Source organism: Corylus avellana, chromosome ca2 (genome assembly GCF_901000735.1).
Source record: "Corylus avellana chromosome ca2, CavTom2PMs-1.0".
In the NCBI taxonomy this organism is placed as follows: domain Eukaryota; kingdom Viridiplantae; phylum Streptophyta; class Magnoliopsida; order Fagales; family Betulaceae; genus Corylus; species Corylus avellana.
The window spans coordinates 12,032,508-12,059,301 of NC_081542.1; the positions used below are offsets into that span (position 1 = coordinate 12,032,508).

At 36.7% G+C, this 26,794-nt stretch overlaps 3 protein-coding genes across 9 annotated transcripts; 2 read left to right on the forward strand and 1 right to left on the reverse strand.

Moving 5' to 3' along the window:
- Positions 1-5,278: 5,278 nt before the first annotated feature.
- Positions 5,279-10,968, forward strand: LOC132171950 (homocysteine S-methyltransferase 2). Of its 2 annotated transcripts, XR_009439097.1 has the most exons (8): positions 5,279-5,490; positions 7,338-7,394; positions 7,473-7,702; positions 8,071-8,200; positions 8,485-8,688; positions 9,572-9,643; positions 10,337-10,734; positions 10,845-10,968. XR_009439097.1 is itself a non-coding variant. In XM_059583370.1 (7 exons), the coding sequence occupies exons 1-7, from the start codon at positions 5,308-5,310 to the stop codon at positions 10,568-10,570; spliced, it is 1,110 nt and encodes a 369-aa protein (XP_059439353.1). In that variant the 5' UTR covers positions 5,279-5,307; the 3' UTR covers positions 10,571-10,787. The 2 variants fall into 2 exon arrangements, 1 of the variants encoding a protein (XP_059439353.1); XM_059583370.1 differs by lacking the exon at positions 10,845-10,968 and having other exon boundaries at positions 10,337-10,787.
- A 1,030-nt stretch (positions 10,969-11,998) lies between these two features.
- LOC132171951 (uncharacterized) lies at positions 11,999-15,577 on the reverse strand. The gene is made up of 3 exons (XM_059583371.1): positions 15,489-15,577; positions 14,609-14,782; positions 11,999-12,453 (listed from the first exon to the last, which is right to left on the reverse strand). Exons 2-3 carry the CDS (start codon positions 14,766-14,768, stop codon positions 12,065-12,067), a joined length of 549 nt encoding a protein of 182 aa, XP_059439354.1. The 5' UTR covers positions 14,769-14,782; positions 15,489-15,577; the 3' UTR covers positions 11,999-12,064.
- An 89-nt stretch (positions 15,578-15,666) lies between these two features.
- Positions 15,667-21,683, forward strand: LOC132171948 (pentatricopeptide repeat-containing protein At1g03100, mitochondrial). 6 transcript variants are annotated; one of them, XM_059583364.1, is made up of 6 exons: positions 15,667-15,803; positions 15,899-16,102; positions 16,210-16,582; positions 18,014-20,863; positions 21,069-21,142; positions 21,272-21,683. In XM_059583364.1, the coding sequence occupies exon 4, from the start codon at positions 18,069-18,071 to the stop codon at positions 20,421-20,423; it is 2,355 nt and encodes a 784-aa protein (XP_059439347.1). In that variant the 5' UTR covers positions 15,667-15,803; positions 15,899-16,102; positions 16,210-16,582; positions 18,014-18,068; the 3' UTR covers positions 20,424-20,863; positions 21,069-21,142; positions 21,272-21,683. The 6 variants fall into 6 exon arrangements, with proteins under 6 accessions (XP_059439347.1, XP_059439350.1, XP_059439348.1 ...); XM_059583367.1 differs by having other exon boundaries at positions 15,978-16,102; XM_059583365.1 differs by lacking the exon at positions 15,899-16,102 and having other exon boundaries at positions 21,272-21,316; positions 21,398-21,683.
- The last annotated feature ends 5,111 nt before the right edge of the window (positions 21,684-26,794 follow it).

Below are 26,794 nucleotides of genomic sequence, written 5' to 3' on the forward strand. Positions count from 1 at the left end.
CGTAAGATAACATCATCTTTTTCAGCTGAGTATTCTCCTGCTTCAAATCCACGTGTTTTCGTTTGTAGTATTTGAGCATTCGCTGTAAGACCCCGATTTGGTTTCTTGAGACTTTCAGCTCAACATTTCTGGCACTCAAATGTTGTGCCATGTCAGAAACTGAAGCAGCACCTTGGATACTGAATGCCAATGAATTATTAATAGCATCAGTATCCGACCTATCCGCTAAGAATGTTTGATCCCGTGGAATTACAAAACCTTTGGCCACTGCTACAGCAGTAGAATCATGGAGCATGACAGAATCATGAATAGTGATAGGACGATTGTCAAAGACAAAAGTTGGCTGCCATACGTTAGGATATGCAGCAGGTTCATTAGGGTGTGTAACAGGTACGACGGGATGAATAGCAGACACTTCAGGGGGAACAACAGGCACATCCGGTTGCACGTCAGGCATAACAATGGGTTGTGCTGCAGGAGCAACATTCAAATCGAGGTTGTTAACGGATGATGATGATGCTCCCATATTTAGGAGAGTAAGGAAAAATAGTTGAGAATACGAAGAATTTGGGAGAGATGAAGTATTGAGAAGAGACTGAGCGTCAGAAACTGAAGAGAATTTTTTGAAGTTTCTGGAAGTAGCAGACGAGTGGCTTTAAAGAAATTTTTCACTTCAAGTGAAATAAACAGTAAACAACAAAGCGTTAGGCGACCTCGGGCCGCGAAGGATTTTTGTCAAAAGATCCCGTTGCAGTAGGATCTGGTCTCCTGTCATAAATTCGACTGAGCTCATTTTTCAAACCCACTGTTCAATCAACGACTTTGGATTCCATGCGTGGGCAATTGTCATGCCAACGCGCACCACGCGCTCGTTCATTACCAGAAATCTTTCCTATAAATTCCCACCTCTTTCTCCATTGCAACACATGCCTTCTGATCATACCCCTTCGCCTGAAATCTTCTGTTAATAGCCTTCCATACAATGAAAGCTCGACTTTTCTTCCAGTTGAGCATATCCTCAAGAGAGAAAAAAAATGCAGCATTACGACTTGATTCACAAACCCAACACCTTATACTCTCAAAAACCATCGAAGCAAGATTATCGTTGATCATGTCCTGAGGAAGCAAGATTATCCTTGATCATGCTTCTCAGGCTAAATATCTCCCTTTTCTTCTCAGTCTCCATACATGACAGAGGAGAGGGAGCATCCGATATGGGTATTTTGAAAGTCTCGAAAATGAGTCACATGCACATCATGTCCTGAAATGCTTTTCAAATCTTCATTTCTAGAAAGCAACAGGACTATCTTTCTCTCTTTTCTCTTCTTGACCTTGCAAGACCCAAGGGAGAGAAATTATAACATGAGTGTTTTGGGACATCCAGCTTGGAAACTTACCCATATCCTACTTTGCTTGCTTATCAATTTCATCTCTAGAACGCAGCAAGCACAATATGTATTAGTCAAGAATGGATGAGAATCTTACATTTGATGTAATCGTGTATTTCATTTGAGTTGAAATCATAATTACGAGTTTCTATTGTTGAGTTATGATTTATCAAGTAAAGATGTAGTACTGAAAGATTTTCGCTGATATTGTAGCATCAACACAAAAGTTGGGATGAGAAAATAGAAACGGTTGTGTATTTAGAATGAATTGAATTATGATGTCACTTCTGAGGTATATTCATGTAATGATGTTTTTGGAAAATATAAACTGTAGAATGTTGGTGCTATTTACTTTTACAGGTTTATGATGGTGAGAAGTTAATAATTATTAGAGCATCATATTAAAATTTGGTATGCATGATTTGGAATACTGAGATACTAAAGAGAATATAGGCGGGGATGATTTTTACACCTTTTTGATAAGATTGATTAAATTAGATCGAGAGAATTATTGCAGGCTTGAAATGAGGACTATGATGATTGGAGGGATGAACTATTGATCACATGATTTATTAATTTGATGTTTAAACCTTGATTGTAGACTGTTGATGAATAACTCGATTGTTGTTATTGAGGTTGGAAAGAAACAATGGAAAAGATTTTGAGGTAAGATTTTAGTGTGAATTGATGAATGATTGCAGAAATTGAGACTTTAGACTGTGAATAAGATTTTCTCATAGAAGAAGGAGATGGAATTTCAATATGATAAAAGAGAGTAAGCTTTGATGAAGGATTGAAAGGAATATTATCTGAATCCCTCAACTTGAAGATTGGACGATAATATTATAGGTTTTAATTTCGAGGACGAAATTCTAATAAGGAGGGAAGATTGTAGTGCCCCAGAATTTTCAAAGCTATTTAAATAGATTATTTTTGATAATGATGTTATTTTAATATCCATTGTAGCTAAGGATTTTAATTCTTGGGAAATTTATGAGAGTGGTAATTAGAGAATGGTAATTGGTGAAATAGTATAGGGTTGGTGAAATAGTAAAATGAGGGTATAATTGTAAATTGAAGATAGAATGAGGGTATAATTGTAAATTGAAGATAGAATGAGGGTATAATTGTAAATTGAAGATAGAATGAGGGTATAATTGTAAATTGAAGGTAGAATAGTATAGGGTTGGTGAAATAGTATAGGGTTGGTGAAATAGTGTAGGGTTGGTGAAATAGTAAAATGAGGGTATAATTGTAAATTGAAGGTAGAATAGTGTTTGATTTTCTCCTATAAATAGAGCTCTTCTCCTTCACAATTTTCACAACTCATCTCCTCTCCCATCTCTTGCATATATTCTTCCTTCTTCCGCTTTTTTACTCGGTCTTTCTTCTTTCTAAGAGTATTTACTCAGAACAGAGAGAGAAAGGGCGAGACCAAGCGCTACAAGAAAGAAAGAACACAAGAGATAGCGGACTTTAGAAATTAGTTTCAAAAGATATACTAGTGGTGTTAGTCATATTGGAGCAACTGGCTTCCTTCATACCACTTTTAGCTTCAGTCTAGAGGTAAGTAAATTCACTACCCCTTCTAAAATTACTTCATGTCATGCTATTTATATATTCTTGTATCAAATTGTAAATGATTATTTTATTTACGTATTATTAAGTTATGTTGCATGCATGAAGGATTTCTAAAAGAATTATCTAGAAAGTTTCTATTTGTTTAAATGCTTTCTAAGCACAACAAGTTTATATTTGGAAAAGTTTTCCATTTTAAGAAAAGAAAGTTGAGAAATGATGATGATTATAAGAAAGAAAAATGATGATAAACCCTCCTACATGTTGCCCCAAGATGCATCAAAAGAAGTACAAAGAAAAGTACAAGAGATGAGATAAATGTTTATGAAATGAGGGCACATGTATGGAGGAGAGTATTTTTGGTCCCAAGATAAGATAAGATGAGAGTTCGGTACCGATACTCGGATGGAGGCGAAACCACTGAAGGAGGCTATGCCAGAAGGTGGTATTCCATCAACAGACCGTTGAGTGCACCAAGAAAAAAGAGTTAATTGACGGTCGGGCATGGCTGAGGCCTCAGTTCAGTGCCATGGTCACAGGACCCGCAACCCTCGTGCACAGGGGTAATAGTGTACATGGGCCCTATTATGAGAAAATGATACTATATTTTCAACGATGATATGCTATGATGATTTACAAAGATTATTTATAATGATGCATTATGATGATGATTTATAAAGACGATTTACAACGATGATCTATTACTAGATGTAATAGTATGTATATGTTACGGGAGATGCAACCGTACATACAGATATTATTATGGCTAGAATTATATTTATTTGCGAAAATGATTTTCAAACCTGAGAACAAGGAGTAAAACTATTTATGGTTGTGGATTTTACTTGCTGGGCCCCCTTTGGGCTCATTCAGTTTTATTTCTTGTTTTCAGGTAGAAAGGATGCTGGAATAGGAGGCCGGACTGGGGTGGGAATAATTATTAATTTTCAAAGTCTTTTCATATAAGTTATTGTAATGATATGATATTCCGCAACTAAAGTTTAATGTTTTCTAATTTCGCTTGTAATAAAATCTCTTGAATAATGTTTTATACATTTTTCGTATCCTCTAAAATCAAGTACTCTGATAGACCTTATATATCTTTGCAAAAACTTTTGTTGTAAAAGAAGAAAAGTGGCAAACTCAGCCTTAACGGGCTGGGGATGTTACACTAGTTTAATTAATGAATTTTTAAAGACCTCCTACATCCGATTAGCAATATTTTTATCTATATCATTTAAATATCTTTTTATTAAAAACTGTGAAAGAATATTCTCATAATTATCCATTGAAAAGTGTGAAAAGTTTTGAGAAAAAAGAGAAAATAGGTGAGAGAAACAATAAAAAATAAAATTGTTCCCTTGAAAAGTGTTGCTACATGTAGTTTTTTTTTTTTTTTGGCTAATCCAATCAAATATTCATTTTGCATTTTTTTTTTTTTTGCTAATCCAATGTGTGGGGTTTTTTACAAATATGATTAGCCATTTTAGATAAAAATACAATCTGGCTTCTCCATTGAGAATGCTCTAAAGAGTAAAAAAAATAATATTTAATTGATATAGATAAAAATATAGCTAATCGGATGTATGTGCCTTTAAAAATTAATTAGTTAAACTAGATAAAGTGAGTTTTGAAAAGCCATTTTGCATAAAAATTTGGCTCCTCCATTGTAAATGCTCTTACAAAATGACGTGGCACAACATGATTGAATTTTTCAAAATTTGAATTCATCTTCTTCTCAATCATATTGTGCCACTTCACTTTATAAGAATTTTTTATATAAAATATTTTGTAAGCTTAGCATTTATCTCTTATGAATGAATCCAAACATATTATAAAATAAAGTACGTGTAGCATTTCTCTCGCTAAAACAAGTGCTTATGCCTTAATTGTCTCTAAGCACGGTTACACATTTTCAACCCTTTTTTTAACAAAATAACTCACCCTTGAGAAAACTAACAATCCTTATCTTAGGTAGATGAATGTTAAGCTTACAAAATATTTTACAAAAAAATTCTTACAAGGTGACGTGATACAACATAATTGATTTTTTTTTTTAATTTAAATTAATATTTTTCTTAATCATGTTGTGCCACTTCATTCTATAAATTTTCTTTTTTTAACGTAAGCGTAACATTTATGACATAAATGAATCCGGACATATAATGGTCATTTATGACATAAATGAATCTGGACATGCGATGGTACTTGTGAAATATGAAGTTATGAAGGGTCTATTTAAAATTTCGAACAATTTTGTCGTACTAATAAATAAAAGTTGCGGAATTAAAGACTCAATTCACTCTCTCATTCAAAACCCAACGAACTGGGAGCGAGAACGATGGGACTGGGCAGCGGCAGCGCCGAAACGTCGTCGTTGATGAGCGAGTTCCTCTTGCAAACCGGAGGAACCGCCGTGGTGGACGGAGGGCTAGCGACGGAGCTGGAGCGCCACGGCGCGGACCTCAACGATCCGCTCTGGAGCGCCAAGTGCCTCCTCACTTCCCCTCACCTTATTCGCGAGGTCCTCTCTCTGCGTGTGTGTGGGTTTGCGTGTGTGAAAATGTATGTAGAGTTTTATCTGCAAGACTTTGTGATTGTGCATTCATTGAGTTTGATGTCAATTGTGTTGATTAGTTAGGTTGCTTTGTAGTTTTGGTTTCTGTTTGTTTAATTTTGTCATTCATATTTCTTTTTAGGGTGGTTTGGCTGCTGAGAAAGTGGGAGAAATTAATGCAATTGGAAGTGTTGGACTTGAGATATTCGTTAGTTGGAGTTCCAAAAGAGAGAAATTGGAAAAATTGAGAAAAAAAAAGGGACCTTCATTAATTTGAGACAAATAGAAAAGGATATGGTTTGTGTGAAGTTTAAGAAATCATTGAGATTTTTACTTTTCACGTTTCTTGAATACTGGCATGTGTTCATTTTGGTGGTTTTTAGTGTTAACGAGTCTCTGATTAGTGTGGTAAAGTTGCTCAGATCTTGGTTTTTGCTGTGATTAACAAATGAAGGTGTGCAATAATTGTATGAATTTGGGAGACCATGTGGACACGGTTTCTGACTCTTTGAGATTACTTGTTTGAAAATCACTTCAGTCCGACCAGTATAAGATTTTCGGTGAAAAGAAGACACGTGTTCACTAATTATGATGGTTGGCCAGGGCCTCTTTCCTCCTCCCTTATGAAATCTTGAAAGCATCTGTCGCATGGCCCTGTCCCCGCTCATTGGGACATGGTGGACTGTAGTTTTATGAATTGAGACCACCAAACCAAATGCGTAGGGCTTCTGACACTTACTGTTTGGAATTTCAAGGGAAAATTGAGCTTTTGTCTATAGAAAAAGTCTTAAAGAGCTTAGATTTCCTCAAAACGTAGTTTTCGACTTTTTTAGAGTAAAAAGGTGAAAAAAGTTTTTTTGTTTTTTTAATAACATTTTTTTACCAAACAGACCCAGTTTTGATTGACATAGTTTTTTATGTACTAAAAGTATTTTTTAAACTCCTTAACACAATACCAAATATGCCCTAAGCTTTTGTGCATTGAATCATCTTTTCAGGTTTGTTTTCTATAGATAAAGCATTGAATAGATGATCGAACCACTATGTGGGAATAGTTTCTTATACGACACATTTTTTCTTAGGCATAAATTTTATGTTTTTTTGACTGTTAAGGGAGCTCTTGACCATTACGTTGTTGTAAAATCTGTTTAAAGAAAAATGCTTCACTTTTCTCTTTATGTTTGGTTTGTGACTTCTATGAATTCCATATAAATATCAAATAATATTTAGGGACATGGAGCTACCATCTGATAACTACCTACGTTTAAGTTAATTTATGAGTTTTCCAGTTTTGGTAAAATTTTTAGGAGAGTGTAAAAATGGCTGAAAGTTAAAACTCAAACAAATGCATTATTCATCTTGTCCCTTTTCTTATTTATTTCACCTGATCAACTAATCTGACCCATCTACCTATTGTTATATGGTAAACGAGTGTTTTAATAAACTCTTTTTGGATGAATATGAAGACAGTGTTGATTGTTTTAATAAACTTAATAGTAGTAGAATGCTTAAAAATTTATCAATAGTAGAGTATTTACTGAATAACATTTTTACGGGTAAAGGGTTAATGTGGAAAAGTTATTTCAAATGAAAAATATTTTACTTTTGCATTAAAGATTTTGGTTGGTATATAATTTTACTTATCAAAAAAAAAGAAATCACAATTAAAAAAATAGGTATGAACTCAGCATTTGGTGACCTTGACCTTAGGAAATATATCTTGAGTGAAAATTGATATGTTTAACTGAAACAATTGGATTATAATTTCTCCTTTCCTGTATTCGCAGAATTTATTGAGTTGCTTGATGGTGCAGGTACACCTTAATTACCTTGAAGCTGGTGCAGATATTATAATCTCAGCATCTTATCAGGCAAGTTCCCTTAACTAATGATGATCTCTTAGTTCTCTATACGCAAAATAGAATTCAAGTTTATTTGTATGTGCACAGGCCACAATTCAGGGCTTCCAGGCTAAAGGATTTTCTAGAGAAGAAGGTGAAACCTTGCTTAGAAGAAGTGTTGAAATCGCCTGTGAGGCACGAGATAATTATTATGAAAGATGTGTTGAATGTTCATCAAATGACACTGGAGATGGTAGAATTCTCAAACATCGTCCCATATTAGTTGCAGCATCTGTGGGGAGCTATGGGGCTTACTTGGCTGATGGGTCTGAGTACAGGTGAGTCAACAAGTGCTCCTTAAAGTAATTGCATGAGCTGCAATTATCATATGCTTTGATATGACCTAGATCTAGCAGTTCATGAGTAAACTGTCACAATCCCCAATGTGTAATATTGGCATAACATTACATACTTTTGGTTATTCCTGCCTTACATGCATGTGTATCATATATTTGAGCCATAAATATGGAATCTCAGCAAGCTAGAAAAGATGAAGTGTTTTTTTCCTCCTTTGTTGGGGTGAGGGGACAAGGGTTTAAAGAACAAAGTTTTGGCAGACTGCTGTTCTTTCTTCAAATTGAGAATTGATGCCCATATTGACAATTCAGTGAACCTCTGTCTTTTTTCTTGTTGTGTACCTTAACAGTGGCAATTATGGTGATGCAATTACATTAGAAACGTTGAAAGATTTTCATCGGAGAAGGGTTCAAGTCCTAGCAGAGTCAGGTGCTGACCTAATTGCATTTGAAACAGTTCCTAATAAACTAGAAGCTCAGGTATCGGTCAAAGCTTATTGATTTTTAGTAATGTTTTCATAAAGATATTGAATAAAGGCCAATGATTTTTTCTTGTTGGCTTCATACTAGTCATGGCCGACAGATCTTTCTAATTTTTCAGTAAGGTGCCCAATATTTGGTTTGGGTCATAAATAAAATTTCTTAAGAGTCATTGCAAAAGAGTGTGTGTGGGTGTGTGTTGTTCTTTATTGAGAATAAGGATTTTGGCGTAATTATGGTGTTTTACTTCTTGATTTTGTGTTGAAAGCTTAATGTTTATGCAGGCTTTTGCGGATATTTTGGAGGAGGAAGACATAAAGATTCCTGCATGGTTTTCTTTCAATTCTAAAGATGGTGTAAATGTGGTTAGTGGTGATTCCATTCTTGAATGTGCATCCATTGCCGAATCATGCAAGAAAGTTGTTGCAGTGGGAATCAACTGTACCCCACCTAGATTCATTCGTGGACTGATATTATCTATTAAAAAGGTATCATCTTTAGGATGCTGTCCATTTTCCGGTTTTCTTTTTCTCTTTGAATTTTATTCCTAATGTTGTTGAGCATAAGTCTGAGTTTTCTGTTGTTAAGAGCCATTTCACATCTTGACCTTTCTAGTCTTTCTTTTATTAACAGAATCTTGCATAAAATGCTGTAGAACAAGCTAAAGATTGTTCACTCTACTATCTTCTAACGTTAGATAATTTGGCTGCGTCCTTGTTGACGTAAGATATTGTCAGCTTCTTCTAAGCTATTTTAATTTTTTCAGGAGATAACATTAATCCTAGGTTTATTGACTATTTCTAGAGATGGAGGTTAATGTATGCATTGGAGTTGGCAAATACTTGAATAAATTTTAGATGGTTTAATTCAGACCCGTGAACAATCACGTTATGGGATCATTGATCCAAATTGTGCTACAGTTGAGTTCCAATTTGCTAATTTTTGCAATCTGAAAATTTTCATTTTTTTCTTCTATTGTTATAGACTTTTTCTGGACAAAGTAGGATAAATTATTTAGATTAGAAGACTATATTATCATAATTTAATTTCTCATTAAACAATCTACAAAAATTGTATCTAAATCTACCCCCATCATTCCAAATTCCTGGGTAGGTGGTGTACCACGTTTCCACCCCTGTTCTGCATACCAGTTATCTACATTCTAGGTAACTTGCTGTGGATCTATACTTTCTGGTCCGTTCATTTTGTTTCAGTGGAATAACTTATTGCGTTGTGAAAAATCATAGGACCTATGTGCCTACTTTATTTACTTTCCAATATATGAATGTTTTACCTCTGAATTGTTACATTCCTATGCTGCACTTTGCCTAATGGAATTCCTAACCTGATTATTTTGAGCAATTCCTTCAGGTGTCAACTAAACCTATAGTCATATATCCAAACAGTGGCGAATGTTATGATGCTGAGCAAAAGGAGTGGGTGGTAAGTCCATTTTCTTTTGTTGTGGATGCCACGTTAGCAATTACAATTTGTCTTGTTTTGTACGAAATTTGAGGATGGAATCCTTTATCAAAGAGATATATTCTACCTTGAGCAGAGGGTTAGAGTTCTGTTTACTGTTTTAACTTTTTTTCAGTAACCTGGACTATGTGCCTATGGTTGATGCAACTATGCATTTTTTTAGGGACATAAATTTGTTACAAATTCCTACAACCCAACCTTTAAAAAGTGATATGTGTCTGTCCCATGGCAGAAAACTTTCAATAGTGTGCAGGTTGTGTGTGCAAAAGCAATGCTTTGGAAAGTGTTTTTTTCAAACGTCAATTTTAAATATGTTCTCCATTTGTTTTTATTCTTTACTTATTAAAAACCGATGTTCTCAAATTATTTATTTCTGTATTGTAATGAAGGAGTGCCCAAATTCTCTAGATAGAAGCATCTTTTTGGCTTTAATCAACAAAGACATCAATTATAGTCTGATTGATCACATCATGATCTAATTCCTCTCTCTCTCTCTCCCCCACCTTTATCCTTCTCATTTAGCTACATCAATGATTGATCACATCATGATCTGCTTCCTGTTTTTCTTGATGATTTTCAGACCAAATGCAATGAAAATTTGGAAATACACTCTGGATCTTATTCTTGTGTAATCCCGCTTTGATTTTGTTGCAGCAAAATACTGGGGTTTCAGATGAGGATTTTGTCTCATATGTAGACAGATGGTGTGAGGTAGGGGCTTCCCTTGTTGGAGGCTGTTGCCGAACAACTCCAAAGACAATTAAAGCCATATACAGGACTCTTTCCAATAGATCTGCTGTTGCTCTACTACCCATAGTAACTGCTGTGACTAGCAGAGAGGAAAACCATCTCTTTAATGCTGATGGTGAAAAGGCTTGCTCTGTCTGAAGAAAATTCTTCTGGTTGTCATGTGGGAGGAGGGCCTCTTACAAGCTGTTTATGGGATGGGATAAGGCAGTTTCCTCATGAAGTTGCATATGTGAATCTTAGAGCCAAGGGAGTAGCATATGGGAATTCCACTTGTCTTGAATTTTCACCTGTTTATTATAAATGTATGTTCCAATTTTATTTAGAGCATTTCTTTGCTTGGCTATTAATTACTCAATGAATTGTCTAAGCCTCCTCCCTCTAACTTTTCTTACAACTTTGATGTTGCAATTAGGTCAAATTTCTCAGTGGCAGCTGCAGTTATAAGTAATGATGAGGTGAAACCATAGAAGCTTCTTCTCTTAGACTTGATTCTACATAAGTACATATGTTAATTTTGAGAGCTAGTTTATATACTCATTCAAACTATCACCTAATTGATAATGTCTTTTTTAAACTACTAAAAATTGTTGATACACATCTCAAGGACAAGAATATCCTTCATGAAAAAATTTTAAAATAAAATAATAATAATAATAAAAAAAAACGAAAATACGCATTGCTGGTCCGCTAGAATAGGAGTTAGGAGCGAGTGAACCACCGCAGCCATAACTGATTTAGACCATATCTTCCAATTTGGATTTATAGTTGAAGGATTTCTTGTTGAAACTCCTGTCCGAGTATAATTGTTCTTAACAGTGCTGATTCTACTGAAGAATGAAGGTGATAACCAATTATTTGCTCAATGAAAATTAGTTCTCATTCATCGAGTAGCTACCATACCTAGAGTTGAGAATTAGCACTCGCTGGGCTGCTTCACAGGACAATTTTAGGCCTTGCTTTCAAAATTTTCAAAGCCAAAACAATAGCAAACAACTATTAAGAAATTATCATCTCTTTAAGGTCCAAGATTCAACACCTCATGGGTAGGTGCAAACAATCCCTTGAGCCCACACCCCCTGGTGAAAAGCTAGCGATTTAACCAGTTTCGTGTAGGAAAACTTTTAAGGATGCGGTGCAAGAGATCGGAGTTTACTCTGCAGGGGTGAGTCCGAAGGGCCCTGCCTTGAAGAGGTTCCTCGATATAAAAAAAAAAAAAATATTAATAATAAAAAATAAAGAAATTATGTTTAAAAAGTTTCATATATTGATCAAGTTAACTCTTCTATGGTCACATTGGCTATTTCGAATCCAAGCCAAATTTCTGTTTGGCAAATAGACCTACCATCAAAGATATTGAAGATATCCTTGGCTCTGTTCCTAACTGGGAAGCATGCAAAGTTCATAGATCAGCTAATTCTAAAGCTCATGTTCCTTGTAATTCTGTAATTTTTTCAGTTTTTAATTCTTCTTGTTCTTCCCTCTCCCTCTAAACCTTTGTACCTGTACCTGTGTATTGCTCAGAATATGTATATTTGAGTACAAACCCAATCTTATCAATTCAATAAGGATCCGATGAAAATGAGCTTTTACATATTTTACATAATGAAACTCATGGCTACAAGCATCATGGGATCAAGTATCAAAACCAGAATAGACACCACTCTCCCTTAACAACCTCTTTTCTTCTTCAACATAATTCTTTCCCCTGCTAGCCTGACCAAGCTCTCTTTTCCTCTTCTCTTTCTGAGAGAAAGAAAAGTTCTTCTCTTTCCGACTTTCCACACTTGCCAGCTGCTCCCCATCGATTATTGCAGCCCTTGTTTTCTGCCGTTCTGCATAAGATTCTTCAGTCTCTTTGGTTTCACGACTTTCCTTGCCAGTAGACCATGACCAGTCTTCCTTCTTGTCTTCCCATTCTCTTCTTGGTGGGGGCACACGCAAGACTGATGGTCCACCTTTATAACCATGTCGTTTCAATTCTTCAAAGTCCACAACTCCAGCCTTTTGCTTTCCAAATTTAACTGTACACACGCGGAGATAAGAACTATAAGAACTTCATTTTGAAGATAGAGTAAAGGGATTTTGTGTCAATGGAAAACAACAATCTACTCTTATATGGGTCGCACGCCAGAGTCTTTTTGATCCAACACCAATGTGGTTAAATACAAGCATGATGTATAAATGACTTGTGAAGGTTTAATCATCAAGAGATTTATATGGACATTATAATTTTCAACAAGTACAAGCATGATGTATAAATGACTTGTGAAGGTTTAATCATCAAGAGATTTATATGGACATTATAATTTTCAACAAGCTGTAAGGCTTTGGTGTTTTTGATTTAAAAATAAGCAAATATAGCTAGATTCTAAAAGGGGACCTTTTCAGAAGATAAAAGGCATTTTTAAAAAAAAATGTTAATGTGACCTTTGCCAACAGGTAATTACAAAACTATACGAAATATAATTGGACAAAAAATAAAATTTTTTTTTTTTTTTTTCCTTTAAGGTTTTCTTATGCCAACCATTATTATTATTGGTAGACAACAAACTTCATTTTTTTAGGAGATTCTTCTCCTTTTAGTTTATCAATTTATTCAAACACAGCTATATGATCCAGCTCTTCTGTGATGTAATTTCTTGTAAAGATATTATTTTATTCCAGTATTTGATAAGAAACCAATTTAATAGTTTCTTAAGAATGTAAGAAGTAAATAAATCCCTACACACTCAACCTTTTAGTTTATCAATTTATTCAAACACAGCTATATGATCCAGCTCTTCTGTGATGTAATTTCTTGTGAAGATATTATTTTATTCCAGTATTTGATAAGAAACCAATTTAATAGCTTATTAAGAATGTAAAAAGTACATAAATCCCTACACACTCAACATTTAGGTTGAGCAAGCCAACCACAAACCCCAATCCACAGTCATTCACTCGAGGAAAGAAGAAAAATCAAAACATGAAGCAACAACTTTGTTAGAGCATTTGCATAATATGTAAAATTTCGATATAACCCCCTAAACAACCTGACACCCCATTATGTATCCTTACGCTAAAAAGCAAAAGGAAAAATGAGCCACAGTACCAACACAAATTTGGGTTGGTACTGTAGCTTCCCTACCCATTTGTTTATTCAACGGAACTCTCTCTCTCTCTCTCTCTCCCAAGCTCCTTTCCTCCTCAAATCTTTGGCCACCATACTCAAAAAAATTGGCGAAATTTTTCATCCCCCACTATCAATGATTCCCCAGACAACCTCTCCTCTCTCTCTCTCTCTCTTTTCCTTCCCTTGCCATCTCTCGTCGTCCCAATTCCCTTCCAGAAATCCAGGCAGCCATTGGGCACATGGGAATGATCCAATTTATGGTTTGAAGAAATCAAATTCCCCAGGCTGCTACGATTCATGCGTGGAATAGTCTTGGCAAATGAGATTTCATCATGGAACTCCACGAAACATGGAGAGGTTCTTGAGGACCCTAGAGGTGAGCAGCAAAGTGGAACAATCTTTGTGGAGAATGGAGCCTTTGGAAAAGGTGCCAATGTTGAGCGAGACGATACCATGGGAGGGAGGGGTTAGCGTGGGGTTGTGGGGGCAAAGCTATAAAAATACTTATTTTTGAGAAGGAAACAATTAATTTTTGGGAGTCCACCTTATAAAAAGTATTGATTCTAAGAAGATTTCTAAAATTTTGGTGAGGTTGAAGCCCCCCTAGCTAATACCTGGGTCCGCCCATGTAGGTGAGGTCGAGGAGGTTGGAGTGGGTGTGGCTGGAGTGGTTGGTGAGGGAGGCGGTGAAGTGGGCGATCGCCTGCATGTGCTTGGTGGACACCAGGGTGAGGGTTTCGAGTGCCAAGAGCTGGGTGGCCTTGAAGCCCACCGATCAGCAGATTTGTGAGAATACGGTTCTGGCTATGGCGAACCAGAACTCTGTTGGGATTGTTGTTGTCAGGGCTTGTGCTTTTCATTTCATCATAGTTTTGTAGGAAGAAGAAGTCTTGACTAAAGAAATAATATTTAAATAGTAAAGAGAAAAATAAATAATCAGACATGGAGTGCATTTGAAAAGCCTTTAGTTAGAACTTTACATAGTTGGATGCGAATGCTCTTAGAGAGATAATAAGCTCTATATTCAGTTCTACTTAAACATCGAGAAGAACTATCAAGGATACCTTTGGAGGTTTTTTCTTTGGAAGGTTGGATAGCTTTAGATTGATCCTTTGCCTTTCTCTTGCTAACCCCATCTTCAGTTTCGGAGTTTGAATGTGAAGAAGATGATTCATCAGATGAGGAATCTTCCTCCTCATCACTCCATGGCATAGCTCTCTTCATAGTATAAAATGACTCTGAAGCACATTAAGAAGACAATTAAAACAACAATTAACAGCTCCTAAATCCTAATGAAGATGACATGAAGAAGAAAACACTTGAGTCATGTTCTGCCTTATCATGAAACCATTATCATACAACAACCAATTAAGACAACCAGAACCACATGTCGTAAACCCACAACAAAAAATTTCACATAAACTTGTCGCCAAATTCAATAAGGATTCAAGTTGCGCAACAATTTCCATTTCACATGAAATTAAGAAAAAATAATAATAAAGGAACTTAAGAGTAAACTCATAGTTGTGAATTCTAACAATAGTTATAGTAAATGTAAAAATTAACACACACACACAAAAAAAAAAAAAAAAAAAAAAAAGAGTTACATAGCATTTAAATCAAGTCCATGACACACACATACAAACTCGCAATCAGATCAAACAGCAAGCATAAAAAAAAAAGAAAAAAAAAAAGAAGAAGCAAAACTTAAGCATGCAATCAATCAAATGTAATCTAAATAGAATTTGGAACAAGTGTAGAAAGTGTGTAATTAGTACTTGAAAATTGCTTAACTCTGTCCTTTAATAACTTCAACTTTTTTATTTTATTTTTTTCTGTGTAATCAAATTGACATGCTTTGCAGCCCAAAAGGTAAGCCGAGATTGTTTCAGCGGAATTCTAGACAGAGCAGCGAGAGACACAGGCGTAGGATGGAAAACATACCTTTACCAATCGAACGGGACGAGTTCAGTGAGCTCGTGCGTGCGTCGATTTGACGGAGGGTTGGGTTAGGGTTTAAAACCAGAGCGTTATCGGAGGTTAAAGACTTAAAAAAAGAGTCGTTTTTTTTTTTTTTTTGGATTTAATTTTTGATGAAACGACGCCGCTTCTGGTGTTTTAGGTTCTGGGTTCGGTGACAAAACAAAAGCGACGTCGTGCAAAGGCGTAAAAACGAGGTGAAGTCACTGAAGTGTAGTAGCTTCATTTTGGCCGCTCTGTGGCAGCCGACTTTCCGACTCCTTTTCAGACAAGTGAACGGTATTCTCTTTGTTCTTATTTTCACCAAATTATTCTTTGGGATTCTTTGTATTGTATGGTTGTAGCGTGGGTTTGAGTCTAGGGTTCTTCTTCAGACCAAAGTGATTGAATTTTTTTGCCGTGGTAATTGGAGAAACCTGATTGATGATATTCTGCTTTCGCTTAAACGGTTAGCTGAAAAACACGAACAAATGCTATCAGTTCCAGTACTAGTATTAGGAGAGAAAGAGAAAGATTTGCGACTGAGAGAGAGACCGAGAAGAAGAAGAAGAATCCTAGAGGGGTTTTGGCCATGGATTGTAAGAAGATAAAATCTATAGCTTTTCTTCCTATTTTCGTTATACCCATTGTTTATAAGCACGAAAATTTGACAGATTTCTAACGAATGGGTAAATAAATTTTGTAGGTATTTGACAGATTTCATGGTTTGAGCATGGACCGAGTATGGGTTTAAAATTTGTAGCTGTATCTTGTCGAGTTTTCTCCCTGTTTCAGATTGGGTGTTGGAAATTTTGCGTTAGTTTTGGAGGTTCTCGGTTTGGCTGTGAAATTCGAATCGTCAGTTTCTCTCTCTCTGTTATATAAGAAACTCTAATTTTGTTGATCCCTATTTCTCTTATATCTCCAGAATTCTCTCTCTGTTAATATCGCTTCCTCTAACGCTCTAACGCTCCCCTCTCTAGAATTCTGTCAGTTGTTTCTCTTCCTCTCTCAAGAAGTTTCTCTCTGTTGATCGAATTGTCGTCTGGTTTCGTCCGCGTTCCACGAAGAATTCTCGTGTGAGTACTTTTTTAATTTTTGTAATTTTTGTAATTTTTTCTTGTTTTACGGCCATCAACTTCAAGTTATTAACAGTTTAAAAGTTGAAGTTTAAGATTATGATGAATAATCTTCAAAACAGGGAAAAATGTCGTGATTTAGCCTCATCTGAAATCAAAAGTGAGTAGGAAATTGCAGAAAACGGGGCATTTGTTTGAATTTTTTTAATTATTCATAAATGAGATAATTTTGATTTTACAAGTCGATAAGATTATCTGGATTTTGTTTGATCCGTTTGATCCAGAAAATTTGAAAAGTGAAACCTTTTGTTTTTGTTTATCAATTGGCAGAAATTGTATGTAGTTTGTTTCTTGGGAGTTAAAAGTTGAACCTGTTCATTATAAATCCTCCTTATTCATCTTTAGTGTTTGAAAAGTGAATAAAGAGGCAGAAGATACGATCCCATGATTTTTGGGTCTAATTAGTCAATCTACATTAGTTAGGGATTAGGACTTCTTGTCTGCAATATTGCAATTTTTGTCCATTAGAAATTAAGAGTCATTATGTGTAATTATTAAAATCCTACTCCATTTGGGATATAAACTGTGGATAAGGATCCTCTCCACAATTTGACCTCGTGCATGCCCCTTACATGTAATCAAAAAGAAAAGTTTGACATCTCTGATTTGACAGAATACCCCTTGACTCAAATCCAAACAAAGTGATGAAACTCAATTGACGTCAAGGATTAAGGCAAGGTTTACGACAAAGTTCAATCAAAATTTTTTTTTTGATAAGTAAAGTTCAATCAAAATTTTGAGTAGTTGAAGTATTTATTTAAGATTTGATCATCCACCATAAATATATTTGCTTATTTGGTTAAATTTATATGTCAGGTAAGCTTGATTTTAAACCATTAATCGTTCTTTGGGGCAGAATTACTCTTTCTTTATTCTGCATTTCAATAAATTTTGTACCGTATGCTGGCTTACTTGCCTGGTCAAATTCTTGGCCATCAAAGGTTTGGAGACACTCCTCAGGCTATTGGACTCTTTTTTGAATAGCTCATTTATTGGATTTCTGTTCAGCATGCAATGATTTTATCTAGGAAGAGAATATCAGATATGAACTTTGTGCAATTAGTGTACTCTAAAAGAGATGCTCAAAAAATTAAAAGAAAAAGGAAGAAAAAGCTTTAAAACCTGCATCGTGAGACATTACACTTCTTATGCCCATTACCTTTCTTAGCCTGAGTTTGCAATTTGAAACGTGGATTTATTCTTTGTAGGGTTGCCAATGATGCTAAACCTTTATTCACTTCGAACGCAAGAAGTTGATAGTTATTATCTCCATGAATTATGCATGAAAGTTGGCTGTGTTTTTGTTTAAATTTCATATGTATGCTGCAGTTGGAGGTCTTTTTCATCTCATTAATGCTGTCCATGTTGCAGATATTGGCCTATTTTCAGTACTGGGATCATTATTAATGTTTGCTGTCTGGACAAGATGCTATCTATAAGAAAAGTTAGCTGTCAGATTACTGCAAATTCCTCTTCTGTTTTGTATCTTTTACTGGCTGCCGGCACCAGCAATGTGACTCAAGTATTCAGATGCCAGCCTCAGGCTTATTGGGGCGGTTCTGTCTGTCAATTTGTTAGCTCCTCTTTGACCTGCTTGGACACACAAAATGTTGTTTTGGGAGTACAGAATAAATTTAATCTTCAACCAAAGTCTTCATCTACCATGGCTGGAACGTTTTTGGCCCAGGCTCGAGACCCTGCTAAACTAAGTATGGAAATACAAAATGCAATCAATGAGGGTAGATTTAATGATTCATGGAAGTTATATGAACAACATATGCAGCTGGAAGGCTTTCCTAGGAAATCTGTTGTGAACAAGCTTCTAACAAGTTTTGCAGATAGCCTTGATGTTCAGTGGCTTGAGAAGGCCTATGGGTTAGTAGAACAGGTTTTTGAGGAAGGAAAGCAGACCTTATTAGAAAAGGAGCCACTGATGTATCTCTCTTTTTGTCTGTCCAAATCTGGACTACCAGTTCCTGCATCAACTCTTTTACGAAAATTGGTAGAAATGGAAGAATATCCCCCTGTTACTGCTTGGTCTGCAATTTTGGCCCACATGTCGCAAACAGCTCCTGGGGCTTACCTTGCTGCTGAGTTGATTCTTGAGATAGGTTACTTGTTTCAAGATGGCAGGGTGGATCCACGTAAAAAGAGTAATGCGCCTTTGATTGCTATGAAACCTAATACTACTGCTGTCAACATTGCTTTGGCTGGGTGTCTTTTATTTGGGACAACTAGGAAAGCAGAGCAGCTTCTTGACATGATGCCTCGAGTTGGTGTCAAAGCAGACACAAACTTGTTGATCATTATGGCACATATATATGAGAGAAATGGGCGAAGAGAAGAGCTAAAGAAGCTTCAAAGATACATTAATGAAGCTCATAATTTAAGTAATGTACAGTTTCAACAGTTCTATAACTGCTTGCTTACATGCCACTTAAAATTTGGTGATCTAGATTCCGCATCCAACATGGTTTTGGAAATGCTTCATAAAGCAAAAGAAGCAAGAAATTCTCTTGCTGCAGCTACACTCGTATATGATGCTTCTGCAAGTGGAAATAAGTCTCCGCCTTTTGTGGCCTCTGGGCAAAGTTTGAGTCAGAGACAATTATTAGGTTCAGAGAATGATAAATTAATTAGATACGAAGAGTTTTACGGGGACCAAAATTTCTTAAAGCTTGAGGCTGAATCGAAGCAAATGCTTGGTTCTTTGTTAGCTAAGTTGCAGATGCAAGTTGAATTGATTACAACTGAACGTGGAGTTCTTCAACCGACTGAAAGAATTTATGTGAAAATAGTTAAGGCTTTTCTAGAAGCTGGCAAGACCAAGGATTTGGCAGAATTCCTTATCAAGGCAGAGAAAGAAAATTGCCCAGTGTCCAATGATAATTCAGCCTTGGTACATGTTATTAATTCATGCATCTCGCTTGGGTGGTTAGATGAGGCACATGACCTTCTTGACGAAATGCGTTTGGCTGGGGTCAGAACTAGTTCTTCTGTATATTCGTCCCTCTTGAAAGCATATTGCCAAGCAAACCAAGCAGGGGAGGTGGCATCACTTTTACGAGATGCTCGGAAGGCTGGAATCCAGCTAGATTCCAGCTCTTATGAGGCATTGATCCAATCCAGGGTGCTTCAGAAAGATACCCAAGGTGCCCTCCATCTATTCAAAGAGATGAAACAGGCAAAAATACCACGAGCAGGTCATCAAGAATTTGAGATATTAGTTAAGGGATGTGAAGAGGGTGGTGAGGCAGGGTTGATGGCAAAGCTCTTGCAGGAAATCAATGAAGGGCAGAGAATTGATAGTGGAGTGCATGATTGGAATAATGTAATCCATTTCTTCTGCAAGAAGAGATTGATGCAAGATGCTGAGAAGGCTCTGAAGAAGATGAGGAGTCTGGGGCATCCCCCAAATGCTCAAACCTTTCATTCCATGGTTACTGGGTATGCTGCTATTGGGGGAAAGTATGTGGAGGTGACAGAGTTATGGGGTGAGATGAAGAGTCTTGCTTCTTCCACCTCAATGAGTTTTGATCAAGAACTTCTGGATTCTGTGCTTTATACATTTGTCAGGGGTGGATTTTTTGTTCGAGCAAATGAAGTCTTGGAGATGATGGAAAAAGGGAACATGTTTGTTGACAAGTACAAATACCGAACTCTCTTTTTGAAGTACCATAAAACACTTTACAAGGGCAAGGCTCCTAAATTCCAGACAGAAGCCCAACTGAAAAAGAGAGAAGCAGCATTGGCTTGCAAGAAGTGGGTAGGCTTGTGTTGAGAAAATTTATGGTCTGTTGCATGGCTTTTTGGGTAATAATCCATTGAGACTTGCTGTTACACAGATTTTCAAGAGAGTGAAGATTGGTGTAGCTGTAGCTGGCTGCCTTCAACATATATTGCCTGTTCTTATGTCTTAACAACGTTATTTCCCACAAAATGACATGCAAATGTTATGAGATGGGATTGGGGAAAAAAAAACAAAAAAACAAAAACAAGAAAGAAAGAAAAGAAACAAACAAACAAACAAAAGGAGGGGAAGGTAGGACTCTAAATGCAGATGTATGATGTATCTTAAATACGTTATACTTGAGCAGCGCTACATCACCTGTGCCAATTATATTACTGTTGGCTTTGTTCAAAAGAAGACTCTGCTAGGATTTGCTATGACGTACCATGTTTCCACACCTGTTCCACATACTTCAGTTATTGGCATTCTAGGTTACTTTCTGTGGAACTATACTTTCTGGTCCGTTCATTTTGTTTTAGTGGAATAACTTATTGCATTGTGAAAAATCGTAGGACCTATGTGTCTACTCTATTTACTTTCCAATATATGAACCTTTTACCTATGAATTATTACATTCCTATGCTGCAATTTGCCTAATGGAATTCCTAACCTGATTATTGTGAGCAATTCCTTCAGGTGAAAAATAAACCGATAGTCATATATATCCAAACAGTAAGGAAAGTTATGTTGCTGAGAAAAAGGAGTGGGTGGTAAGTCCATTTTTCTTTGGTTGCAGATGCCACTTCAGCAATTACAATTTGTCTGTTTTGAACGAAATTTGAGTATCAATGTTTGATCACGTCATGATCTGCTTCCTGTTTTCCTTCATTTTGTTGCAGCAAAATACTGGGGTTTCAGATGAGGATTCCGTCAGATGGTGTGAGGTAGGGACCAAACAACTCCAAAAACAATTTTTTTTTTTTTTTTTTTGAGAAAACTCCAAAAACAATTAAAGCCATATACAGGACTCTTTCCAATAGATCTGCTGCTGCTCTACTACCAATAGTAACTGCTGTGACTAGCAAAGAGGAAAACTCTCTCTTTAATGCTGATGGTGAAAAGGCTTGCTCTGTCTGAAGTTGTTTATGAGATAGGATAAGGCAGTTTCCTCATGAAGTTGCATATGTGAATCTTAGAGCCAAGGGAGTAGCATATGGGAATTCCACTTGTCTTGAATTTTCATCTGTTTATTATAAATTTATGTTCCAATTTTATTTAGAGCATTTCTTTGCTTGGCTATTAATTACTCAATGAATTGTCTTATGATTATCATCTTGGTCTATTGTGGGTGCTCCCATGTGATTTGGGTCGCCCATATGGTGAGCAGCCTTACAATAGGGACTGTCCTGCTTATTCGATGGGACTGATTCACTGAATTGTGTAATTTCATATATCACAAGAAGTAAAGTTTTACAGAAATCTGGATATCTGAAGTTCTTCTTCACAGAACTTAACCAGATCCTGGATTAGGGCTGGATTTTTAGTAATTTTTCCACTGTTCTTTTCTGACCAACCAGGATTTCCAAATAATTGCTCCAATGGTAAGAAAATCTTTCACCGGCATGAAATCAAAATGTAGCACTAGCAGTAGCTATAGTATATATTCATCATTAACCTCCTTTTTTATATATTTTATTTTATAAGTAATGTGTACCAAAAAGTGCCGAGGGGCGTAACCCTTAATGCACAAGAAGTATACAAGAGAACACCTAATTAGGAGAAAAAAAAAAAGAACAAGAAAATTAGAAAAACTACTCACTTAACGGAGCTAGCCAAGCAGCTGTCCAAGTAAAAAGAGTAAAGAAGAAAAATGTCGTGAGTTCCTCCAAGAATCTCCTAAAGTCCTCAAAACATCTAGCATTTCTTTCCAACCATAAACACCACATGAGGTAGAGAGGAACCATTTTCCACACTGCAGCACTCTGGGAACGATCTCTTGTCCATCAACAAGCAAACAAATTCGCCACACTACTAGGCATGACCCATGACAGCTTGAATCGACTAAAGATAGCATACCATAATGTACGGGCAGTCTCACAGTGAAGAAGAAGGTGATCGACAGTCTTCCCATCCGATTTGCACAAGCAACATCTGTTGATCACAATGAGATGTCTCTTTCTAAGATTGTCAATGGTAAGAATCTTCCCTAACACTACCGTCCAAACGAAGAAAGCCACTATCAAATGAGCCTTTGTACGCCAAATACTCTTCCAAGGGAAATAACTAGCATTTTTAAAGGCAAGAATATTAAAGAAAGATCTAACCTCGAATTTCCTTTTGTAAGAAGGAGCCCACCAAATATTGTCCTCCCCTTCCCTTCTCATTCAATGGGAATACAACAAAGTACAGAAAGAGGCTAGCACTTCCACTTCCCATCATGAACCAATCAACTGAAACTAACATGGAATCCACTCGAAAGATCCATGTTAACTGCAATAGGTGCTTCCTTCACACTAGCTATGTTGTATAAACTCGAAAATACTTCCCTTAGAGATGAGGCTCCACACCACACATCATCCTAGAATCTGATTTGAACCCATCTCTTGGATCAAATCTAGTGTGGCTAGAAAACAATTGCCACCCACTACTGATATATTTCCAAAGCCCCACCCCATGTGACCCATAAGTGTCAATAGAGTGCCACCCACCCTACTCACAACCAAACTTGGCGTCTAACACGATTCTCCACCAGGCTTCCTTCTCATGCGCATAACGCCACAGCCACTTCCCTAATAGAGCTCGATTGACCACTCTCAAGTTCCGAATTCGTAAACCACCCTAAGAGATAGGGGAACAAACCTTGGCCCAGCTGACCATATGCTCTTTACTTATCCCACCCCATAAAAAATCACATTGAAGCTTCTCTATATGCTTGGCCACAAAAGCATGAATAGGAAAGAGAGACATAAAGTAAATTGGAAGGTTGGAAAGTGTACTCTTAATAAGAGTGACCCCACCCCCTTGGAAAGATACATCATTTTCCAACTAGCCAACCCAGGATCAATCTTTTCCATAATACCATCCCAAATGGACTTGGCCTTAAAGCAAGCCCCCAAAGGGTGACCTAGATATTTCAAAGGCAAGGAAGCCGTTCCACAACCTAGGACACTAGTCAAGTCACCCACATTATCCACTATGTCTGCCGGAACCAAAACTGATTTGGTTAAGTTCACCTTCAAAGCAAACAAGTAAGGCTCGAATGGATTGAATTTGATCAAAATTCTCCCCACAAAAGACCAAGGTATCATCTGCAAACAATAAATGAGAAATGTTAACCCGCTCACACAAACTAGCTCCTACCTCGAAGCCCAAGATAAAACCATTATCGATAGAAGCAGTGATCATTCTGTTGAACACCTTGATAAGTGTCAAACGTTGCACATTTAAGCCCCTTAACTTGCATATGTTAATCCCTTAACATTGTTATTTCTTTAATTTTGTGTTTTTTTTATTGTTTTTCAGGTTTTAAATAAAGATGCAAGAAATTCCATTGATTTTGGGCTTAAAGCACACTTTGAGAAGACCTAGAAGATGTGGTTAAGCCTAATCAATCATAATAGAGGACATATATGATGTGGTCAAGTTTAATCAAATCAAGGAAATGATTAAATCAGAATTTCTCTAATTGGACTTAAAATCGGATTGGATTCAAATTTGGATTCTGCACATGTCTCGGTATTTTGACCATAACTTTCTGCTCAAGTATCTGATTGAAAGCTACTCCCTCAGAACAGGAAATCTTCTTTGTCTTATCTAGTCTTGGATCTAGAAAAGCTCCTGGCCTGGATGAGTTTACTGCACTCTTTTATAAGAAATATTAGAGCATAGTCAAAGATGTGGTGATTTCAAGCATCTGAGAGTTTTTTGGGAGAATAATCATCTTCTAAAAGAGAAAAATCATTCTTTTATTGCTCTTATTCCTAAACAATTGGGTGCTTTGTATGTGCATCATCTCAGGCCTATTAGCCCTTGCAATATTGTCTACAAGATCATCTAAAAAATCATGGCCAATAGGTTCAAAGGTTTGCTCCATCATTTTTTTTTCTCCTAATCAATCTACTTTTGTTCCTTACAAGAATATTCAAGATAATTCAATTCTGGCTCATGAACTTCTTTATTCCCTCAATTCAAAAAACAGGACGAGGAGGGCTAATGATTATCAAAATTGATATGGAAAATGCCTTTGATCGAATGGAATGGAGCTTTCTTCTAGCCATTTTATCAAAACTTGGATTTCATCCAACTTGGATCAACTGGATTAGAATTTGCATTACTTCTCCATCATTCTCCATTCTCATCAATGGAAGAACCAAAAAAAAAAAAAAAAAAATAGAAGAGGGGGGATCTTTCCCACTAACAAGGGGATTTGATAAGATCGGGGGAGAGGAAAAGGGAATACTACTAGAGTAAGATCTAGCTGCGGCCCAACGTGCCACAAAGTTGGCACAGAAGTTTGCATTTCTATTAACTTTCCTAGCTTCCCAAAAGGAAGCAATAGGAATAGCATCTAAAGTATCAGAAATGATGGGGAGATCTTCCAATCTTGGGAAAGTTTTGGATGCTGAAGAGCTAGGATCATCACCTCAGAATCACCTTCAAGAATAAAGTTATCAAGATGAAGAGATGACACTAAAGAAACCGCAAGGAGGACTGCCAAAGCTTCACCCACATTTGGAAGACAGGGTGGACTGATTTGAGAGATCATGTAGATAATCTAGCCATTAGAATCACGACAGCCGCCTGCACAAAGAAAGAATCCCGAATGGCAGTATCAAAATTAATCTTGAACTAGTTGAGCGGATGAGAGATCCATTTTTCCATGGGGGCTTGGGATTTTGATTGCCAAGCCTAAAAATGCTCGAGGGTGATTTTATTAATATGAACACTGCGGGCATCGAAGGAGAGTCCATCATGACATGCTTTGTTTTTGTAAAACCAAATGTATCATATGCCATAGAGGCAAAATTTTGAAACTTGTGGTGATCCACCTGAGGGATACCAAGAGAACAACCTAGAGAGATAATAATATTAATCCAATCCACCATAAAGGAGAAGTTAAAAGCTGTAGAGTCCAGAGGCAGAAAGAATTACACCAAGCGAATTCTTAAGAATCTCTTGAGCTGGATAGAGGTAGTCTTCCATTGGGAGTTGAGAGGGTTGATTAAACCAATGTTACTTTGAATGGCTATATCAACACCCTATTACGAATTTAGCCGCTCATGGTGGTGCTAGAATAGCCTCTTGCCATGTTCATCTTCTCTTCAACTCTTTAAGCATCCAAGAAGATATTTTCTGTCTAAAACTAAGCACACCTCTCTTCAGGGCTTAGATGTCTATTTATAGGGTGTAAAACAAACCCTAAAAGCCATAGGAATCCCAGAAAAATCGTATTTCAGTCTCGTAGTCAAATTAGGAAGCAATCCTAATACAAATCGGAATAGCATTCGTCCAGATTTACATTTTATATTGCGGGACGCTTTTGGCATAGCAAACGTCCAAATTAGGAAAATCCTATGATCCCTTGTAACGATGATATGTATAGTATTTCAGCTACTGTGATGATCCTTGATAAATGTTCTGGTTGTAATGATTAATGTTTATAGAATTTTAATGTTTCTGCTGCTTAATATCTTCTCTTTTTAAGGAGTAGAGATCCCTAAGTCTTGTTCCTTGCGGAATAAAGCTGGGAGAGGAACCATAAAGTTAATTACCAATTAATTAATTTTCAGGGCATTACACTTTGGCCCCTGCTCTACACGTGGATTTGTGTGCCCCTCAACGTCAATCCTTGGTCCTCATTCATCCACGTTGCAGCATCAATGGAAGCACTCCTTTCACACTCAATCTGTTTGTCATCTAGAAAACAAAGGTAAATCAATTCAACTACCAATGCAATCTTATGACTCAGCTTACCCATATCCTCTAATTAGGGCTATGCAGATCGGCCGCCTGCCGCCCACCGGCTGCATACCGTCCGTCACCGCACCAACGCCGACTCGCCACCGACAACTGGCGGCCGGGAAATGGCAAGAAATCTCCCTACCAACATCAGGTCGGTCGGTAGGCGAGATACTACGATTCAGTTCGGTTTTCGAACCGAACCGAATCGCATCTGTTGTAATTTTTTAAAGTATGAATATATAATACAAAATGACACCGTTTTGTGTCAAACAAACGATTCTAGATCTCTTTAAAAAAAAAAACCCTAACTTAACTGAAAACACAAAAAATAAAACCCTAACTTAACTGGAAAAGGCTGAAACCCATTTTCTTTCGTCATTGTCGTTGCCGTTCAAAAAATGCAGTAAGGACTCTTGCAGTTGCCGACATTCTCTCCGGCTCCAAAACTCACTTTCTATCGT

Bases quoted from the DNA above. Each gene is read 5' to 3' on its own strand.
- LOC132171950 (XM_059583370.1), top strand. From the start codon at position 5,308: ATGGGACTGGGCAGCGGCAGCGCCGAAACGTCGTCGTTGATGAGCGAG. The intron at 7,703-8,070 runs GTGAGTCAACAA...GTACCTTAACAG, and splicing joins GCTGATGGGTCTGAGTACAG to TGGCAATTATGGTGATGCAA. The intron at 8,689-9,571 runs GTATCATCTTTA...CAATTCCTTCAG, and splicing joins TGATATTATCTATTAAAAAG to GTGTCAACTAAACCTATAGT.
- LOC132171951 (XM_059583371.1), bottom strand. From the start codon at position 14,768: ATGAAGAGAGCTATGCCATGGAGTGATGAGGAGGAAGATTCCTCATCT. The intron at 12,454-14,608 runs GTATCCTTGATA...GCGTGTGTACAG, and splicing joins CAAAGAAAAAACCTCCAAAG to TTAAATTTGGAAAGCAAAAG.
- LOC132171948 (XM_059583364.1), top strand. From the start codon at position 18,069: ATGCTATCTATAAGAAAAGTTAGCTGTCAGATTACTGCAAATTCCTCT.